Source organism: Anser anser, assembly GCF_964211835.1.
Source record: "Anser anser genome assembly, chromosome: 16".
Classification (NCBI taxonomy): domain Eukaryota; kingdom Metazoa; phylum Chordata; class Aves; order Anseriformes; family Anatidae; genus Anser; species Anser anser.
The window spans coordinates 1165994-1181687 of NC_139737.1; the positions used below are offsets into that span (position 1 = coordinate 1165994).

General features: G+C 50.3%; 1 protein-coding gene across 6 annotated transcripts; it reads right to left on the minus strand.

Moving 5' to 3' along the window:
* Positions 1-1650: 1650 nt before the first annotated feature.
* On the minus strand, positions 1651-14920 carry TPX2 (TPX2 microtubule nucleation factor). Of its 6 annotated transcripts, none has more exons than XM_083802053.1 (18): positions 14771-14920; positions 9988-10140; positions 9616-9741; positions 9311-9431; positions 8640-8771; positions 8072-8122; positions 7816-7938; positions 7251-7384; positions 6770-6927; positions 6167-6338; positions 5883-6021; positions 5196-5412; positions 4881-4979; positions 3998-4174; positions 3708-3854; positions 3323-3434; positions 2472-2638; positions 1651-2073 (listed from the first exon to the last, which is right to left on the minus strand). In XM_083802053.1, exons 2-18 carry the CDS (start codon positions 10088-10090, stop codon positions 1963-1965), a joined length of 2289 nt encoding a protein of 762 aa, XP_083658179.1. In that variant the 5' UTR covers positions 10091-10140; positions 14771-14920; the 3' UTR covers positions 1651-1962. The 6 variants fall into 6 exon arrangements, with proteins under 6 accessions (XP_083658179.1, XP_083658177.1, XP_083658178.1 ...); XM_083802051.1 differs by having other exon boundaries at positions 2472-2659; XM_083802052.1 differs by lacking the exon at positions 14771-14920 and adding an exon at positions 11810-11937 and having other exon boundaries at positions 2472-2659.
* Between the last annotated feature and the right edge of the window lie 774 nt (positions 14921-15694).

Here is a 15694-nt window from a genome sequence, read left to right on the forward strand (position 1 = left end):
ACTGCTCAGCAGCGTTCAGGCTTTCCTCTGCCTTGCCATGAATATTTACAGCTCCTGCTGCCCACACGCTGCCTGCTTCACAGGAACTGGCATTTAAGGCTGCAGAAGTTTCCTTGACTGCACATTCAGGGTCCCGATTTCTCTGTCTAGCAGATCAGATGGAATAGCTCCACTGAGACAGCAACAAGTTTAAGGCAGACTGAGAAAAAATCCACACACCTTTGGTCAGATCCATGCAAATCTGAGCAGTTTCCATCAGGAAGAGGATACTTACAAGTTCTTCTTGCTCCTGTCATTCTTGTAAGCTGTATGCCAGCAGGGCTGGCAGTAGCTACTTGTAATGGCCTCTTTGGCCAGGCTGTTGACAGCATCACTCCAACAAAGCTACCCTCAGTTCAGCAACATGGGGCTATTGGCAAAGTCAGTTAAAAAAAAATGTCTTAAGCCATCCTGTACAACTAAGTTGATCTTTCAGGCTCAGTTCTGTCACATACATAAGGTCCTCTGGAGAGAGGGAAAAGCTAAAGCTTAGGCTAGAAGAAGCCTTGCCTTTTAGCTCACCACTTTAAAGCAGCTCTGCTGCTCCACCACCACTCACTTTTTAGTACTAACACGCTTATACAAAATCCCTTGTTCCTGAGTTCCTTAGTCACTCACTCCCTAACTGCACAATACTTAAAGCTACACAACCAAACAAGAATCCTCATGTCCTTACACTTTAAATTTTCTTTTCCTCCTTTTTGAGGCTGGTGTTCTTTCATACAATATCATAGAATGGTTTGAGTTGGAAGGGACCTTATAGATCTAGCTCCAATCCCCCTGCCATGGGCAGGGAAACCTTCCATTAGAAGAGCTGGAGTTTAATATACTCCTACAAAACACTTTCTCACTGCTGGCAGTAGATTGCAGTAGACTGCTGTACCCCCCCAGCATTTCACTTTTCAGGGGAAATCCTGCCAAAAAAAATCTTCAGGTACAGTAAATGTTCATCTTTCAATTTAGCTCGCAAAGGGCATTCTACCTTTATCATCTCTCAAGATGAGGTAAAAGCCTACACAGTCTTACAAGTCTTGAAAGCCTATTACGATGCTAAGGGAAGAAATCATTCTTAGTGAAGTTTAATCTAGATTTGATCACCTCTTTAACAATATTGGAAGTTTTGCCCTCTAGCACATTAGAGCATTTGACCTATATTTAGCTCTACTAGCCACACTAGACTGGCTGGGAGACAATGCATCTTTAGCCAGGATAATGGTGCTAGCAGGAGCCAGGGAAGCAGCGAACAGAGTCATTTGCCAGTTAACTGATTCCCCAAATAGAATGACTTCAGCTGTAAAACAGCTGAAGGTTTAACGCTCTAATATACACAGGGAACTACTTTAAAGTGTGGGCAAGATTAATATTAGCATTCATCTGAACACCAACAAGACAGACCTGCAATATGCTGGCTTGTGGAAGCCTCAAGTTACTCAACACAACTCAAAATTGATATATACGCTAAATGCCTAAGGGACCAACTTGAAGTCAGTACTTCAATGTACAGAGACAAGGCAGCTCTTCCAGATGTGCACATCCTTGTAGCTTCAGAGTGCCTTTTACCAAAAACTCTTTTGCAGGAAGGGGATTCAACCTGCTATCAATAGACAGCAATCAGATTATGAATTTTTATTTAGTTCAAGTACACAATGTTTGTATACAATATCAAAACCTAGCTTACCTAGTTTAGTCTTTAGAGACCAAGGTGTCTGGATGTGAAATGAGGCCACGGAGACTGTATGGCACTCTCTGTATGCTGTGCCTCAGCCACCTGTCTCAGATGGAGTTAAACCACTCAATATAACAATAATGGAGCCAAGTGTGAGAGTTGAGACTGAGAAGTCACTAAAAACAACTGTTCCCTCTCTGCCTGTCAAGAGTGTGGAGCAGGATGTGCTCTCCCTCCTACTATCACAGGGATGCACATCAGCACCGGAACCTATCTGAAAAATTTGGAGACTTCGGCATAGTTAGCGGCTGGTCACTGGCCTTCACTTCTACGTTGCGGTATCTGCGTATGGGGTTTGCCTTGTGGACCTGTGAAAACCAAGGACAAAATGAAACAAATGGTTGCAGTTGAGATGAAGCTGAAACATGCAGGCCAGCCATCGGTGGGATGCAAGCAGACATCCATCTGCAAGACCACCACTCTGCCCCAGGCACTGGAGCCAGCCACAAGGAGCTCACAAGACACTTTGGGGTTGTGGGTTTTACTAGGATTATTCTGCTCTAACAACTAGGTGTTTACAGCTGAGGCAGCTAATGATTTTCAGAGCTTTTTTTTTAAAAAAAGAACTGCTGTGACATTAGTGAGGAGTCAGTTTGTGACAGGGAAACTTGAGAATACCGTCTTAAAAGCAGCTCAACATTGACATTGGCTCACTTAGTACATTCACACATCCCTTTGGGTCCCTGTTTAGAAATAGCTCACTTACCAGTTCTTGTCTTAGCTTAGCAACTTCTTCCTTTTCACGCTCTTCTTCTCGCTGTCTGGCCTCTTCTTGAAGTCTCTCCCTTCTGGCTTCTATGTTTGCCAATCGTTTTTCAAATTCCTGTCGCTCCTTAGCTCTTTTTTCTGTTGCCAGCTCAAAACTTTCAGGAACTACAGAACCAGAAAGGCTCTCTAAGTTTAGAAATAGAGGGGATAACATTGGTGCAAAGGCAGTCAGGTAAAGCAGAGCACTACTAATATCAAATGGAAGCCTCACTCTGGAGCGCTTCACCTCGCAAGGGTGGTTAGTAGACACATTTGGGATTCATTTGGGGTTCTGGGGAAAAGAAAAGCTTACGGCCAAATGCGAGCACTGTTAATGCAGATGTTACCCCTGCCACAGGTGTCCTCATAGGAGGGAGTAAGCACACAATTGTTAGTACAAACAAGTTTTTAGCTAGTTCCATACCCTATGAAGTTTCTAGCTCCACACAAGCTAAGCTGGAGACGCCTTCATCTTATTACAAATGGGAGGAAAAGACTGACAGCTGCTGCAGAAATACCATCTGTCTCTACAGGGAGCTCCTTGCATATTATATACCCTTATCCCAAGCTAGTGCACATCAATCATTTGCCAATTGTAGCATAGCTGTTAAATACAGCTGCTGTGTTAGTGCAGGACAGTGGGGCAGTGGAGAGGAAACTCTTCCACTCCCTGGGGATACAAGCTGTTAGGGAATTAGTTGATTAAGTGCACAGCAATATTGGCTGTGCTGATAAAGAACAGCATCAGCAACTCTAAGCATCATTTAAAGACATCAGTTCCGAGTTAGCAACCCAGCACTTTAACTCTACCTGATACTGGCTTATTTTCCTTTTTAGGCACAAAAGGCTCCTGGTGCACCACTACGTTGGGACGAGCTTTAAAACATGCTGCCTCTTTCTGCCTTTTCAAGTCTTCTTTAAGCTGCATGAGAAGAAAAGCCATCAAGTGCCAGGCATGACAAAAAACACCATCTTCCCCCACCCAGAATTCAGCTCTCCTGACACTGGAAAAGCCAGTTTGACTTCTGATCAAGTCACTTGCATAGAAAATATTACCATGGAAAATATTAAAGACAAAACAATGCATTAATTCTTGCCTTCCAGATCCTAATTAAACTCAAGCAGGACACTTGCTGCAGTTGAGCTCAACTAGCTATGTTAAGTCTGTTCATGCCTGTTATCTTTGCTCTCATACCTGCTGTTTCCAGCTCTGTAGCTTAGCAGCTCCCCTTTCATCAATCTGTAGATGGAATGGTTCAGGCTGAGTTGGGGTTTTGACCTTCTTTTCTGGCAGCTTAACACGGTCAAAATAAGGCAGAGGTAGCGCCTTGAACTTCGGCACCTGAAATAGAGAGCTTGAAAAATTCCTTGCCATTTCCTCAAAGGCACAAAGCTTTGGGTGTTTAACAGCCAACAGCAGAAGGCAAGTCCTGCAACACTCTTTTCACTTAAGGAGTGGAATACGAGGTAATTTTTAGCTCTTACCTCTTCCTTCTGCAATTCCTCTATTTTTTTCTCTTTTTGTATTAGCCGCTCTCTGTCACGGGAATCAAAAGAGAAAGGGCAAACTTCCACATGCCTCTGTTCTGGCATTTTAGGTTTGAAGGGCACTCCATAATGTGGCATAGGGTTAGCTTTGATCACAGGCACCACTTCCTTTTCCTAAACAGATATTAGTGTTAGGATCTGACACACAGCACTAGACTTTGTATTTTTGCAGAAAAAAGACTACAATTCCTACCACAAAGGCTATAATTCCTGTAAAATAGTCACAACAGCATCAATAAAACACTATCTTCTTGCAGTATCCAACCAAGCACCAATAATTTATAGGCATCCTGAACCAGAGACAAGATTTTTCTCTTTCTAAAGAGCTACTACTTCTAGTAGTCAACCAAAATTAAGACTAATTTTTAGCCTCCTCTTCACAAGAGGGAAGGGAAGAAAAGCATGAAGTATTCTGAATCCTGCACCCTACCTCTAGGGTGCTGGAGTGACTGAGGTAAGAAAGGTCATGCGCAATATCTGCCCTTCTCAGCAACAAACGGAGGGCCAATGTCCTTTTATCATCTAGAAGCCTAAGCAGGGTTTACTTCCCTCATTTGTAGCAGCAACACCTCAGCCTGGTCAGTGGCCTCATGTTTAAAAAAGTTACTTTATAAGAGAATTCATTTTTGCAAAGCAAGTAGCAGCGGCTAAGTCTTTAGCAGGGAACGGCACAGAGAAAGGTGACCACTGGGGAACTGCCCAACAGGAGGGCAGGGGCTAGCCAAACCAGAGCATCGCACCCAACTGGCGAATGTGGGACCAGCTGAGGCAGTCACCACGGTGGGAGAGGAAGGCTTGACTACAGCACACTCACAATTACCTTCTCTTCATCTCTGCTAGACGTTCGGGTTCTGCTTTTCAAGGCAAAGACAGGAGACTTGGGGACTGTAACTGGAAGCACCTTCTTCTCTGGAACACCCTGTTCAGAGAAGTCAGTTAGTGGTCACCCAAGTCAACAAGAAGTGCAACAGAGAAACCATCTGATATAGCACTAGGTACAAACTGCAGCTCTTACCTGATGACAGACAACATTTACTGAAAGTTAAATACATAATGCAACATAGCTAAGGACATTTTGAAGCTAATTGCCACCTTAGTCTGAATTCCCGGGCCAGGGTATTACTAAACTTCTTACCACAACATCCTCCAGGATTTTAGTTGGACACGGTCTGGAATGGAATTCGAAGTGCTCTTCTTCCTGCTGCTTCTTACTCTCACGCTCCTGAATCCTTTTCTCTATTTCCAAATCAAAGCCAACAGGCTGTGTGAGTTCCTTCACAGGGGGTTTCTTGGGCAGGACTGGTCCACCCTCTAAGATTTTGTGATCAAGCTCTCGTGCTTTGAATTTGTACCTACGCAGGAATAATAGAGAGAGTCACCTAAGCGTTTTCGTTTTACGTGGCAAGATGCAGCTTCTAGCTACTGGCTTCTCAGTACAGGACAGCAGTAGTCAGGTACAGAAGCAGTTGTGTTGCACTGCGTGCAGCTCTTGTTAGTAACTCCTTTGCTTTTGAAACAGCAAGACTTAAGGACCACCTTACAGGTTGCTTTCTTAGAAATCCAAAACTTTGGCTACAGGAGAGTTTTGAGTTGTACACAGGCTGTGCTACTATACTGGGTTTGTTTTGCTAATCATAAGCTAAGCTCAAAGATCAGCTTCTCGTTTTTAAGACTACCTTCTGCAAAATCAGCTACCTTTACATCCCTACATTCATTGCCACAGGCTTATGCACAAAAAGAGTGTGTTCCTGACAAGTGGCATTTCAGATGTTACTTACAGTGCAGTACAATTCTTAGAAGACTAGAGTCAACCTTTACTTACTGCTGAATTTTCTCTATTTCCTCTGCTTCCAACTCCACTGCACTCTTGCAGGTGACAGGTCTGAAGCGATGCTTTGTTTGAAGCAGTGGTGTTTTAGGGTTTGTAAGCCGAGCCTTCACTGGCTTTCCTGAGACTGGGCCTAGAAATTCAAGGTACAAAGATGAGCAGTTAATAGCAAGGCCTGCAACAAACAGATTATTTGCTCAGCATAGTAACTGAAGCATCTTTTTCTACTACCACCTCTGCAGACAGCTTCCTGGCTGGACATAGCTGAGACTGCTCACCTTCATCAGATTTCCTGCTCCTCAAATGGTAACGAGATGGTGTGCGTTTCTGGAATGCTTCGACCTGCTCAGCAAGGGACACATATTCTGACGTGGTTTCTTCAAGTTTTCTTTTGTTTCCCTGGGACAGATTGAATGGTTTGGGGATAGTGGGTCCCTTTGGCAGTCGCACCTGGAAACAAAAAAAAAACAGTCATTATGGCCATTTAACAGAAGGATGCTTCAATAACACTTCCTTACCTCTCTGATACACAATATCCATCCCTTCACCATAAAAAAGACAATGCTTCACATTAGACAGACATGACTCAACTGTCTGAACTTGCACGTGACTAGTCATATCAAGAAACTGTATGAGGTAGAAGACTAAAGCATATGTGGTGACCAGTAGATCTAACATTAAAGGGACTGTTTTTTCCCCAAAAGTGTCCTTTAGTATCTTGTGGCAGTGCAGACATGCAGTAAACTAACAGTTACATACGCACAACACTTGCCTCTCCTATGTATCTACCAGCTAAGAGGGTTAGCAGCAGCATGTGCTAAAGGAGAAAGGTGGTGGTGTGAAGAATCAGTCAGCTGCCTGCTGGCAATACGGATTCTTACCGGAGAAGGAGGATGCTTCCTCAGTACTGCTGCAAAATCCACTTCCTTGTACTCATTCTCAGGCTGGCTTTCCCCATGTTGTTTAATTCTACTATCCGTGCAGAAGTGAAAGTCAACTGGCTTTGTTACTTGACCAACAGTTCTCTTCACAGGTTGTCCTGAGGAAGGAAGAGTATGTAAGGTCTGGAAGCCTTTTAGGGTAGGATCAGGGGAGGACTTTGCGGAAAAGAGGCATTTACTTCTAATAACTTGAGCAGTTTTTGGAGAACTCATCTATTATATTTTAAGGCATGACAAAATAAAACTACTTCCAGGCAGTTTAGGGGCAGGTCTACATTAAAAGCTTCCTAAATCCTAATATGCAGTACAAAGCCTGGAAGGTTTTCTTTTCAGAAGTACTTGTACAGCTCCATGCAGCACTCTGTGTTCCTGTGTACATGAGCCCAGTACAGCTTCAGCTTGCAGTACAGCTAGAGCTCACCTGCTCCAGCAATAGCTGCTTTCAGTGACTCCTCGTTCTTCTTCCGCAGCTCCATAACCTCTCGCTGCAACTGCTGCATCTTTTCCAACTCCTGCTCCTCTGTACTCTTCAGCTTGCCAGCAAGATTAGTCCTCCTGCAGAAGCACATTGAAGACTGAGATGTGCCTTCCTGCTTCACTGGTTATTGGCATATAGGAACATGCTTATTTCTGACTTCACTGCAGAAGCATCACTCTTTATAAAAATATATTCTTCAGAAAAGACCTGCTGGGATTTTGTTTCCCTGGGGAAGCTGGCAGTAATGGCCGTCCTACATATCCAATCGTTGTATGCATGCTTAGTCATTAGAGAGGAGAACTTTTTCCTCAAATCAAGAGGAAAAGTTTTTCTTTGCACAAGAAAAGTCAAAGTGCATTTCATCCTAATATTGCTGCCTTGATTTAGTGTTTACTAAATGCAATACCATCACATGCTAAATTGACATTGAGAACATTCTAGCCAGGGCTGTCAGCTAAAGCACCCATCATTAGCAAAGACAAGCTTCAGTCACAAAAAAGGTACGTACTTCAACATTGTTGGTGTGGAGGGCATGGTCAGTTTGCTTTTCCCTCTTCCTGGGGAATGGTCAGGATGATGCAACGGCTCTTTCTTTGGAGATACTTCTGTCAGCTTCTCTTTGCTGCCAGAGCTAAGGTATTAAATTACAACAAACCACTCCAATTAACCGCTGTGCTCTAAGTGAAAAATCACCTGCAACTCTCACCACCATGCATAACATCCCAACACCTGGTGAGTTCTAAGGTATGCCAGACTGGCCTTACCTCACCAAGGGCCCAGGTAAGGATCGTCTAGCTTTCCCTGGTACTCTAAGGCTGTAGAAGGGAAGATTAATTACTGAGTTGGGGAACTTCAGCTTTTTCCTCAGAGAGGGTAGGAATACTATAGGTCATCCATGTACAACAGTATTTGAAAGATTGCCTTTTTTCATAAAATTCCTGACCTTAAGCTTATCACCGTACAGTCTCTTAGTGGTTAAGCTAATTTGAGAAATGTTTTAGCTGCAACTTCTTCATAGCTTATGCCTGCCTAATGACCTCCTGATGGACAAGTTAAGCCTGATTTAAGCTAGCTGACAGACACCCAGTATGTAATAAGAAGCTTCAGAAACCCAAGCCTGTTCCATTCACACTACCACACAGAGCACTGCCTTCACGCCTTACAGCCGCTTTCTCTCGTTTATGAAACCAGTATCTGGAATCAGGTTGAGGTCACCTGCCTCTAAACCTTCTGCACTGTTCTCTGTGAGAACCCTTCAGCAAAATGGAAATCCTTTCAAAAGAAAGGGTTGTATCCCCCTCCTCAGCCCCCAACAGAAGGGCTCTGACATACATTCTCATTTTTTTCAGGGGTGGAACCTCCTCCTTGTTAGCCAACGCAGGAGTGTTTTTGTCCGCTTTGACTCGTGCTGGCTGTTTGCGCTGTTGTGTTTTTCTCTGCTTCGTAGCCGGTCTTCTGCCCGCTCTAGAGTGGAACAGAAAATGGAGGTTTAGCCTTCCCACAGGGTCTGAGAGTACACAATCAGTGTAACACTGTCAGAGCATTATCCAACCCCAACATGCTCTATGCGAGCTGTGTGCTTAACCTAAAGATCCAAATGCAGCACGAATTACTTCAGCTTTACAAACCACAAGCTTAATATTCTTTGGTGTATGAGCGTAGAGAGCCCCTTGCATTCATATCAAGAATGAGTTCTGCCCAGCTCAGATATAAACAAAGAAACTTTATAAGCCGCTTCAGTTTCAGATATCCTCACATTCCAGAAGCTCCCAGTGCTACCAAGTCTCATTTGACAAGTATGTGAGACGCTGCATTACATTCCCACCCCTAGAGATTGCCCCTCGTGATCAGCAAGCAGCTCAGCTATACCAATACATGATCTGTGCTGGAGAGCTCCAGTCCCTTAGGATGACCCCAAAACAGCTAGAACTGCAAATACTGAGAGCGAGGACCTGCTTAGTTACACCACCAACCCGCACACAAAGCGAACACAAGCATTTCACCTTTGAGATGCCTCTGCAGGAGCAGCAGCTCTCCAGCTTGTCAGGGACCCAACAATATTCTGAGGAACCACGTTGGACTGCACATTTTCTGCTTTACCATCCTCTTCACCACAGTTTTCAGCTGAAAAGTGACAAAGGTCAGCTCATGTATACGCAAAGACATGTGCTAACATGAAGCCGCAAGGGACCTTGCTAGACAGCAGTATAAGAAAATGGTCCCAAAAGAGCCAGACTAAGGCCTTTTCACTACCCTAGTGAAGAACAAGTAAAGTTTACCCCCTCCTACCCATCCCATGCCAGCTTACCCATTGTTATTTCTTGTGATGTGGCAGAAGAACAAACAGTATCAGGCTTCGAAAAAGCAGGGCTGTTCTGCAAGATCTTGGCCTGATTTTCTGCAGGAGGGACATTCTCCAGATTTGCTTGTTGGTCTGCGAGGAAAGGGACTTTCACTGTACAGCCCACATTAGGGGTTTATAACATCGTAATGGTATCCAGAGGTATTGTTAACAAAGTCATCCATCAAATTACAGATCACAATCAAAGTTTAAATACAGAAACAAAACAAAAAACCAGGCATGATGAGTGATGCAGTCAACAATTTGACTAATCCACTGGCACAGAAGCCAAGCCCTCATCCAAAGAGGAGTCAAATCAAGGAGCAGCAAACAACTTACCAAACCAGGAGTCTGCATTGTATACGTCGTCATCGCTCAAAGTCGCAAAGTTGAGGCAAGGGTTTGGGACATCGAAGGAATAGCGAGATTCTGGGTGAGACATCTTCGCCTCCACGCTGCCCCTGGGAATCTTCCACTCGCGCCGCTACAGTCCTTCAGAGAACAAGCATTGGTGAGCTGCTACAGCAAATCCCAGCAGAGGTGTCACCTACCCACCCCATTCTCCACCTCTTTCCCCCTTCATTGTTTCTAGAGACAGATACTGAGACAGCCTTTGGCACATTCGCCTGTACCAAGATTCACAGCCTTTGGACAGGGGCTCACGAGCAATGCAGGTTCAAAGCCCTCAGGAAGGCCATATGCTGGAGGTTTTCTTTGTACCTGTAGGTACTAGAAGCATATTTTCAGCAGGAAGCAAAATACAAAGCTTTTCCAAGTGACTGATTTGCCCTTCCCTCCCTGAGGGCACGCAACAAAGAGGAGTTCTTACTGTTACAGGGTGCAGATTTATAGAGCAAGCGCCTGACAATGACGCGGATTCCAGAGCACTGCACAGCTCCGTCTTTCTCCCTCAAAGGGCTACAAACAAGAACTAATAACACAAGCGTGCTCTTCTGCAGAGAATATCGATTTCCAAAACAGAAGAGTTCTGCGTAGCATTATTACCGCAAGAAGTAGGAAGGCAGCAGCACGGGGTGCTTAGCGAGTCCCCGGGCACTGCCCGAGAGGCTGGCCAGGCTATAAACAAGCCGCGTACTACGAGAGTGTCAAGAACAGTCCCTGCAGTTAATTAGTGGAGCACTGACAGCAGAAGGAATCCCGATGTCAACAGGTGTTATTAAACATGAGGGAACAGGAACAAAGCCAGCAGCTATGTTATAAATCTGCAAACTGCAACAAAAGCTTTCTGCAAAGGTGTTTCCACGATGCCTCACGCAGCTGCGAGGCAGAGCCCGGGAGGACATTACACAGCACTCCTAAATGAGATCACCCAAACGCTGCTTTTTTGAGTCTGAACAATCGTAAAGCAGCACATTTGTGATGCACGAAGCCTTAGACCTCTGCCATTGGGCTAGCAGAGCATGCACGGCTCAACTTGGACACCACGCTCCGTAAATAAGAACATGTTTAGGAGTAAATCCAAGCAGCGTTTGGGAGGCACCGCTGCTGGTTGCGGCCGTCAGCCCTACCTCCTGAAGGTGGCCGCACAGAGAAGCCCCCAGAGCCCCAGCCCAGCAGCGCTGCTGGTAGGGGGAAGAACACCACCACAGAAGCATCACCCGCACGGCTGAAGATGGCAGGGTAAGACCCAAAGAAGGCAAACAGAAGAATCAGAGCCAAAACCAACTGTAACCGAGCTCAAGACATGGCTGGAATCGAACGCTTTCCTACCGCCCTCAATCAAGATAAGGTTTCTGTCAACACTATCCACTTTTTTAAAAATCAAATGCGTCATCTGCATTCTGCCCTCGCCCTGCCCAGTCCAGGCCACTGAGCTGGGGCTCCGGGCATCGTGTTTCACAGCGACTCGCGTCGCTGCCGGACTGCTGCAGAGCTGGAACGCTTCACGTCAGCCAAATCACTTCCAACTTGTCACCGTGTAAAGTCCCTGTCCTGCCCTGGTGTGGGCAGCCCAGGTGGGACGCCTGTCGCTGAGCCCCTCGGACTGAGCTGAGGAGGCGGCCACAAGAACAGCAGGAGTGCATCGAGGCCACGCTTCCACACACCGCGTTTCTTGTAGGATGGTGGAAGTTATTCCAAACGAACCCCAGAGCCTGTTGCAGCCAGACGAACTCACGGCATCCCCTCTGCAACTCCTTACCTGTCCCCCAGGTCCTGCGCTGAAGGGGAGCGGCTGGGAGGCAGCTCAGTGCTCAGCTGTCAGGACAGGGCTGCCACGGGTTGGGAGAGCCCAGCGATTTGTTGCTGATACGCTCACTGCTGCGGAGCCTGAAATCAAAACGGGCTCAGCTGCGCACTCCCTTAACACATTCTAAAACACCCGACCGCAATTTGATGGCAGAATCACTGTCATCAAAGCAGAGACCGAGAAGACAGGAGGCAAAACTCTGCGCTCCCCTGTGGCACTCTTCCACGGGAGGCGAGGTGCAAACATTTCTCCTCGTTAATAGGTATTTCGCCTCATTAGCAGGCACAGACCGCGGTTACCAGATGGTGGCTGCAGGCACGCTGTAATCCTGCGTTAAACCATGCCGTAACGAAGGGAACCCTGCTCCCCCCATCCCTCACGTCCCGCGGTGACACCGGCGCTCGCAGAGCGGGGAGCCCACGGCCCCCTCCTGCGGTGGGCTCGGCGGGATCAGCTCCCAGCCGGGTCGCAGCTGGTTCAAGAGGAGCACAGAGGAAGGAGCACCAAGTCCCCTCGCTATGAAGGGCGGCCCAAATTAACGTGACGAAGGCAACCGCACGGCTAACGCCTTAGCTCTCCTCACCGAGCCATGCAGGCCGCGGGCACGGCCCCTTCGGCAGCGCCCAGGCCAGGGCTCCCCGCACACCGAGTTTCCTTTGAGTAACTCCACCGGCACGTTCCAGAAGAGTGCCTTGGCCTGGTTTAGGTCAGTTGGCTTTGAGAAAGGATTGAGCTGAACTGGAACAAGCATTCCTATCCCAGAATAAGACTGATCCAACAGCAAGCGCAGGAGGTGTTTTGGAATAACTTCGCACCTCGCTCCAATCCAAACGAGCTTTGAAACACTGACGTGATTCCACCCAGATCTGCTCGGCCTCTTTGTTTCGATGTAGCAGCCAATTTCCTGCCAAAAACGTTTCGGCTGGACTAGGCCCGAGAGGAATAACTCCAACAAGACCTAGCACAGTCCTGGCCTAGCCGCAGCACGTGAAACTCAGCACCGAGCATGTGGCGAGGGAACGCTTCAGCATAAATGTGATCTAATCACAAGAGCCTCTTATTTTAGATCATCAGCCCAGCGGTCATCGAGCAACAGTGACAGCACCGCTGCGTGGGACAAAGGAGCCTCCCAGCCCTCGTGTCGCAGAGAGGAAGCGGAGCTGCGGGGGAAGAAAACTGATGTCTGAAGGAGAGGGTGCGGAGGAGATTGGCGTTGGAGGAACAGCAAGGGACTGAGGGAAGATCTGTTCTTTCTTGCAATGTAATCGGACGTGCCCCTGGCCAACCACCGTACCACCATGTTCTGCAGGAGCTCCATAAACTACGGATGTTACTTCCTTTAAGACCCTACCAGGGTTTGGAAAGGGGAAAAGAATAGCACCAGGTGCACAAAAAGGGCATCCCGCGTTCCATCAGGAGATGGATCTGAAGCCAGGGGAATCATTCCCCCATTGGGAAGACCCACGAGGGATGAGCAGGAGCAAGCAAGAGAAGACCCCCCCAGGGCTGAGGGAGCCGCACGGCGCCTTGCTGCAGCGATTCCAGTGCCTCCTGCCGCTGCCCTCAGCGCTGGCTGCCGTGTGAGCAAGGAACGCCGCAGCAACAAGGCGGCTCGTTTAGTTCAGCCCAGCGGCTTCTTCATCCTCCTGTAGCGCAAGGCTTTCCTCCCCTCTTACAGAGCAGATGATCCGAAGCTCCCAGAGGCTTTCCACTGGCTAATATATAAAGAGGACTGCTATGAAGGGCTGCAGGCTGCCTCTCCAGAGACACGGCCCTGCCAAGGCCTTGCAGGAAGCTCTCCCGCCCCGAAGCCGCCACGGGAGCTTCTCCCGCACGACGCCAGCGGCATCCTCGCTTTTCCCCCCAGTGGGGTTAAGCGAACGCCTGTAACCGTTCTGGGTCTGCAGCTCCTCTTTCTTCTCTGGTTCTCCTCTCCCGGTGCTCAAACACAACTTCCGCAGCCCAGAACCGATGCTAATTCGTCACCTGAGACGTAGCGAAGCTCCCACCCCACCGTGCAATGCCTGAATTCAGGCTGTCGGAGTGCCTACAGCCAGGCAAGAGAGGAGCACGCGGAGCTCCCCAGACCGCCCCGACCCTCCCCAGCGTTTTCCTACGCCGGACGAGGAGCGAGGCGAGGAGCGAGGTGCCCGCGCCGCAGCCCCCCACGAGCAGCCTTCGTCCCGCCGAGCGGCCCCCAGAGCTGCCAGCCCGGGACAAACAGCCCCGACACCTCGCCGAGCCCCGACAGGCGCGGGGACAGCAGGCACCAAGAACGGCCGCGGAGGGCACCGCGGGCTGCTCGGAGCTGCTGCAGCCAAATTACAGCTGGCGCGGCTAATTATCGCCGAAATTAGCGCTCCTCTCGTTCAGCCAAGCGCCACGTAGCACCGGGGAGCCCGGCGGCCTTGCCGTTCCCCCCGGTTACGATCCCCCGTCCCTTCCGTCCTCGGGGCGCTCGGTGGGAGCGCGGGGCCGCTCCCCGAAGCCCCGGCCCGCCGGGAGCCGCCCGCAGCCCCGGGGCCCCGCTCATGCGCTCGCCCGAGGCCTCCGTCCCCGGTCCCGGCCTCGGCTCCACAGACCCAGCTCCAGGACCCCACGGGCAACCACCGGGCCGGACCGCGGCCAGAACGGCGCCCCGTTCCTCCCGCACTACCGGGACGCTCCCGGTCCCGCCACAACCGGCGGGGGGGAAGAAGCTGGGGCCGGGGCCGCGTTACCGAGGCCCAAGCTCGGAACAGGGCCCAGGGCCCGGGGCCAGAAGGGGGCAGCGACCTGGGAACGGGTACCGGAGACGGCACCGGTACCGGGACAGCACCGGGAAGCAGGGAGAGACAAGGGAAGGCTGGGAGAGCCTCGGTCCGAAGTGCCGCGGCCGCCCCTGCCCCGCCGAGCCCCGCGGCCGCCACTCACCTCAGCGCCGCGGCCGCCCTGCGCGGCGCCCCCGCCTGCCGCCGTTAACGGATTTCAAACGGGGCTCGGCCGTCCGAACCAGCCAATCAGCGCCCGCCGCACGCCCTCGCCGCGCGCCGATTGGGCAATCCGCCGCCAGGCCGCGGGGAACCCGGATGTGCCGGCCCGCCGCGCGGAGGGTAACGGGAAACGTAGGGCCCAAGCGCACAGCGCAGCAGGCGGGAGGCGGGAAGCAAACTACAACTCCCATAATGCACAGGGAGAGAGGAGTTTAACCAATCCGGAGGGGCGGCGCTTTGAGTGATGTCCCGAGGCAGCCTATCAGCTGCCTGGGGGCGGGTCTCCCCGCCAGGCCCCGCTCGGGGCCCGCGGCCGCCCCCTGCGGGCTCGGCAGGGCCCGGGGCGCCCGCTCGGCGGCACCGAGGACCCAGGGTGCTCCGTTGTGAGCCCAGCTCTGCCCGCAGAGCTGCCGGGACAGAGCCAGCTCCTTGCTCCGAGTGCCCCAGCTGCCGGTAGCGGGGCTGCACGGCTGCGATCTCCCAACGCCCGGCTCAGGGCTCGCGGCAGACACCCGCCTGCCTCCCGCTATGGAGCCTGGCGGCGCTTCCTCCTGCTCTGCCCACGGCCGCTCATCCTTGATGAGGCGATCGGCTCGTTGGAGCGCCTGAGCGAGGCAGAAAGCTGCTGTCACCCAGCCCGCTGCCCCCCGAGCCGAGGCAGGCAGGCCTCCCGCCTGTGAGGAACCGAGCCAGGCCTCCGGCCCCCCGGGGAGAGCCCCTTCGGCTCCCTCACGCACTTTAGAGCCACGGGCCCACCCGTGGCTGCAGCCCTACAGAGGCCACGCAGCAGGCAGCGGGGCGTCGAGGACCCGCAGGGCCACGCCGCCTCCTCCCGCTGCCTCGGCCCACACGGCCCTCAGCTGGG

Excerpts from the sequence above, each read along its gene's own strand:
- TPX2 (XM_083802051.1), bottom strand. The coding sequence starts at position 10,090 with ATGTCTCACCCAGAATCTCGCTATTCCTTCGATGTCCCAAACCCTTGC. Across the intron at positions 6,928-7,250 it reads AGCAGCTATTGCTGGAGCAG|GACAACCTGTGAAGAGAACT; the intron begins GTGAGCTCTAGC and ends TTCCTTCCTCAG. Across the intron at positions 2,074-2,471 it reads CTAAGCTAAGACAAGAACTG|GTCCACAAGGCAAACCCCAT; the intron begins GTAAGTGAGCTA and ends TGGTTTTCACAG.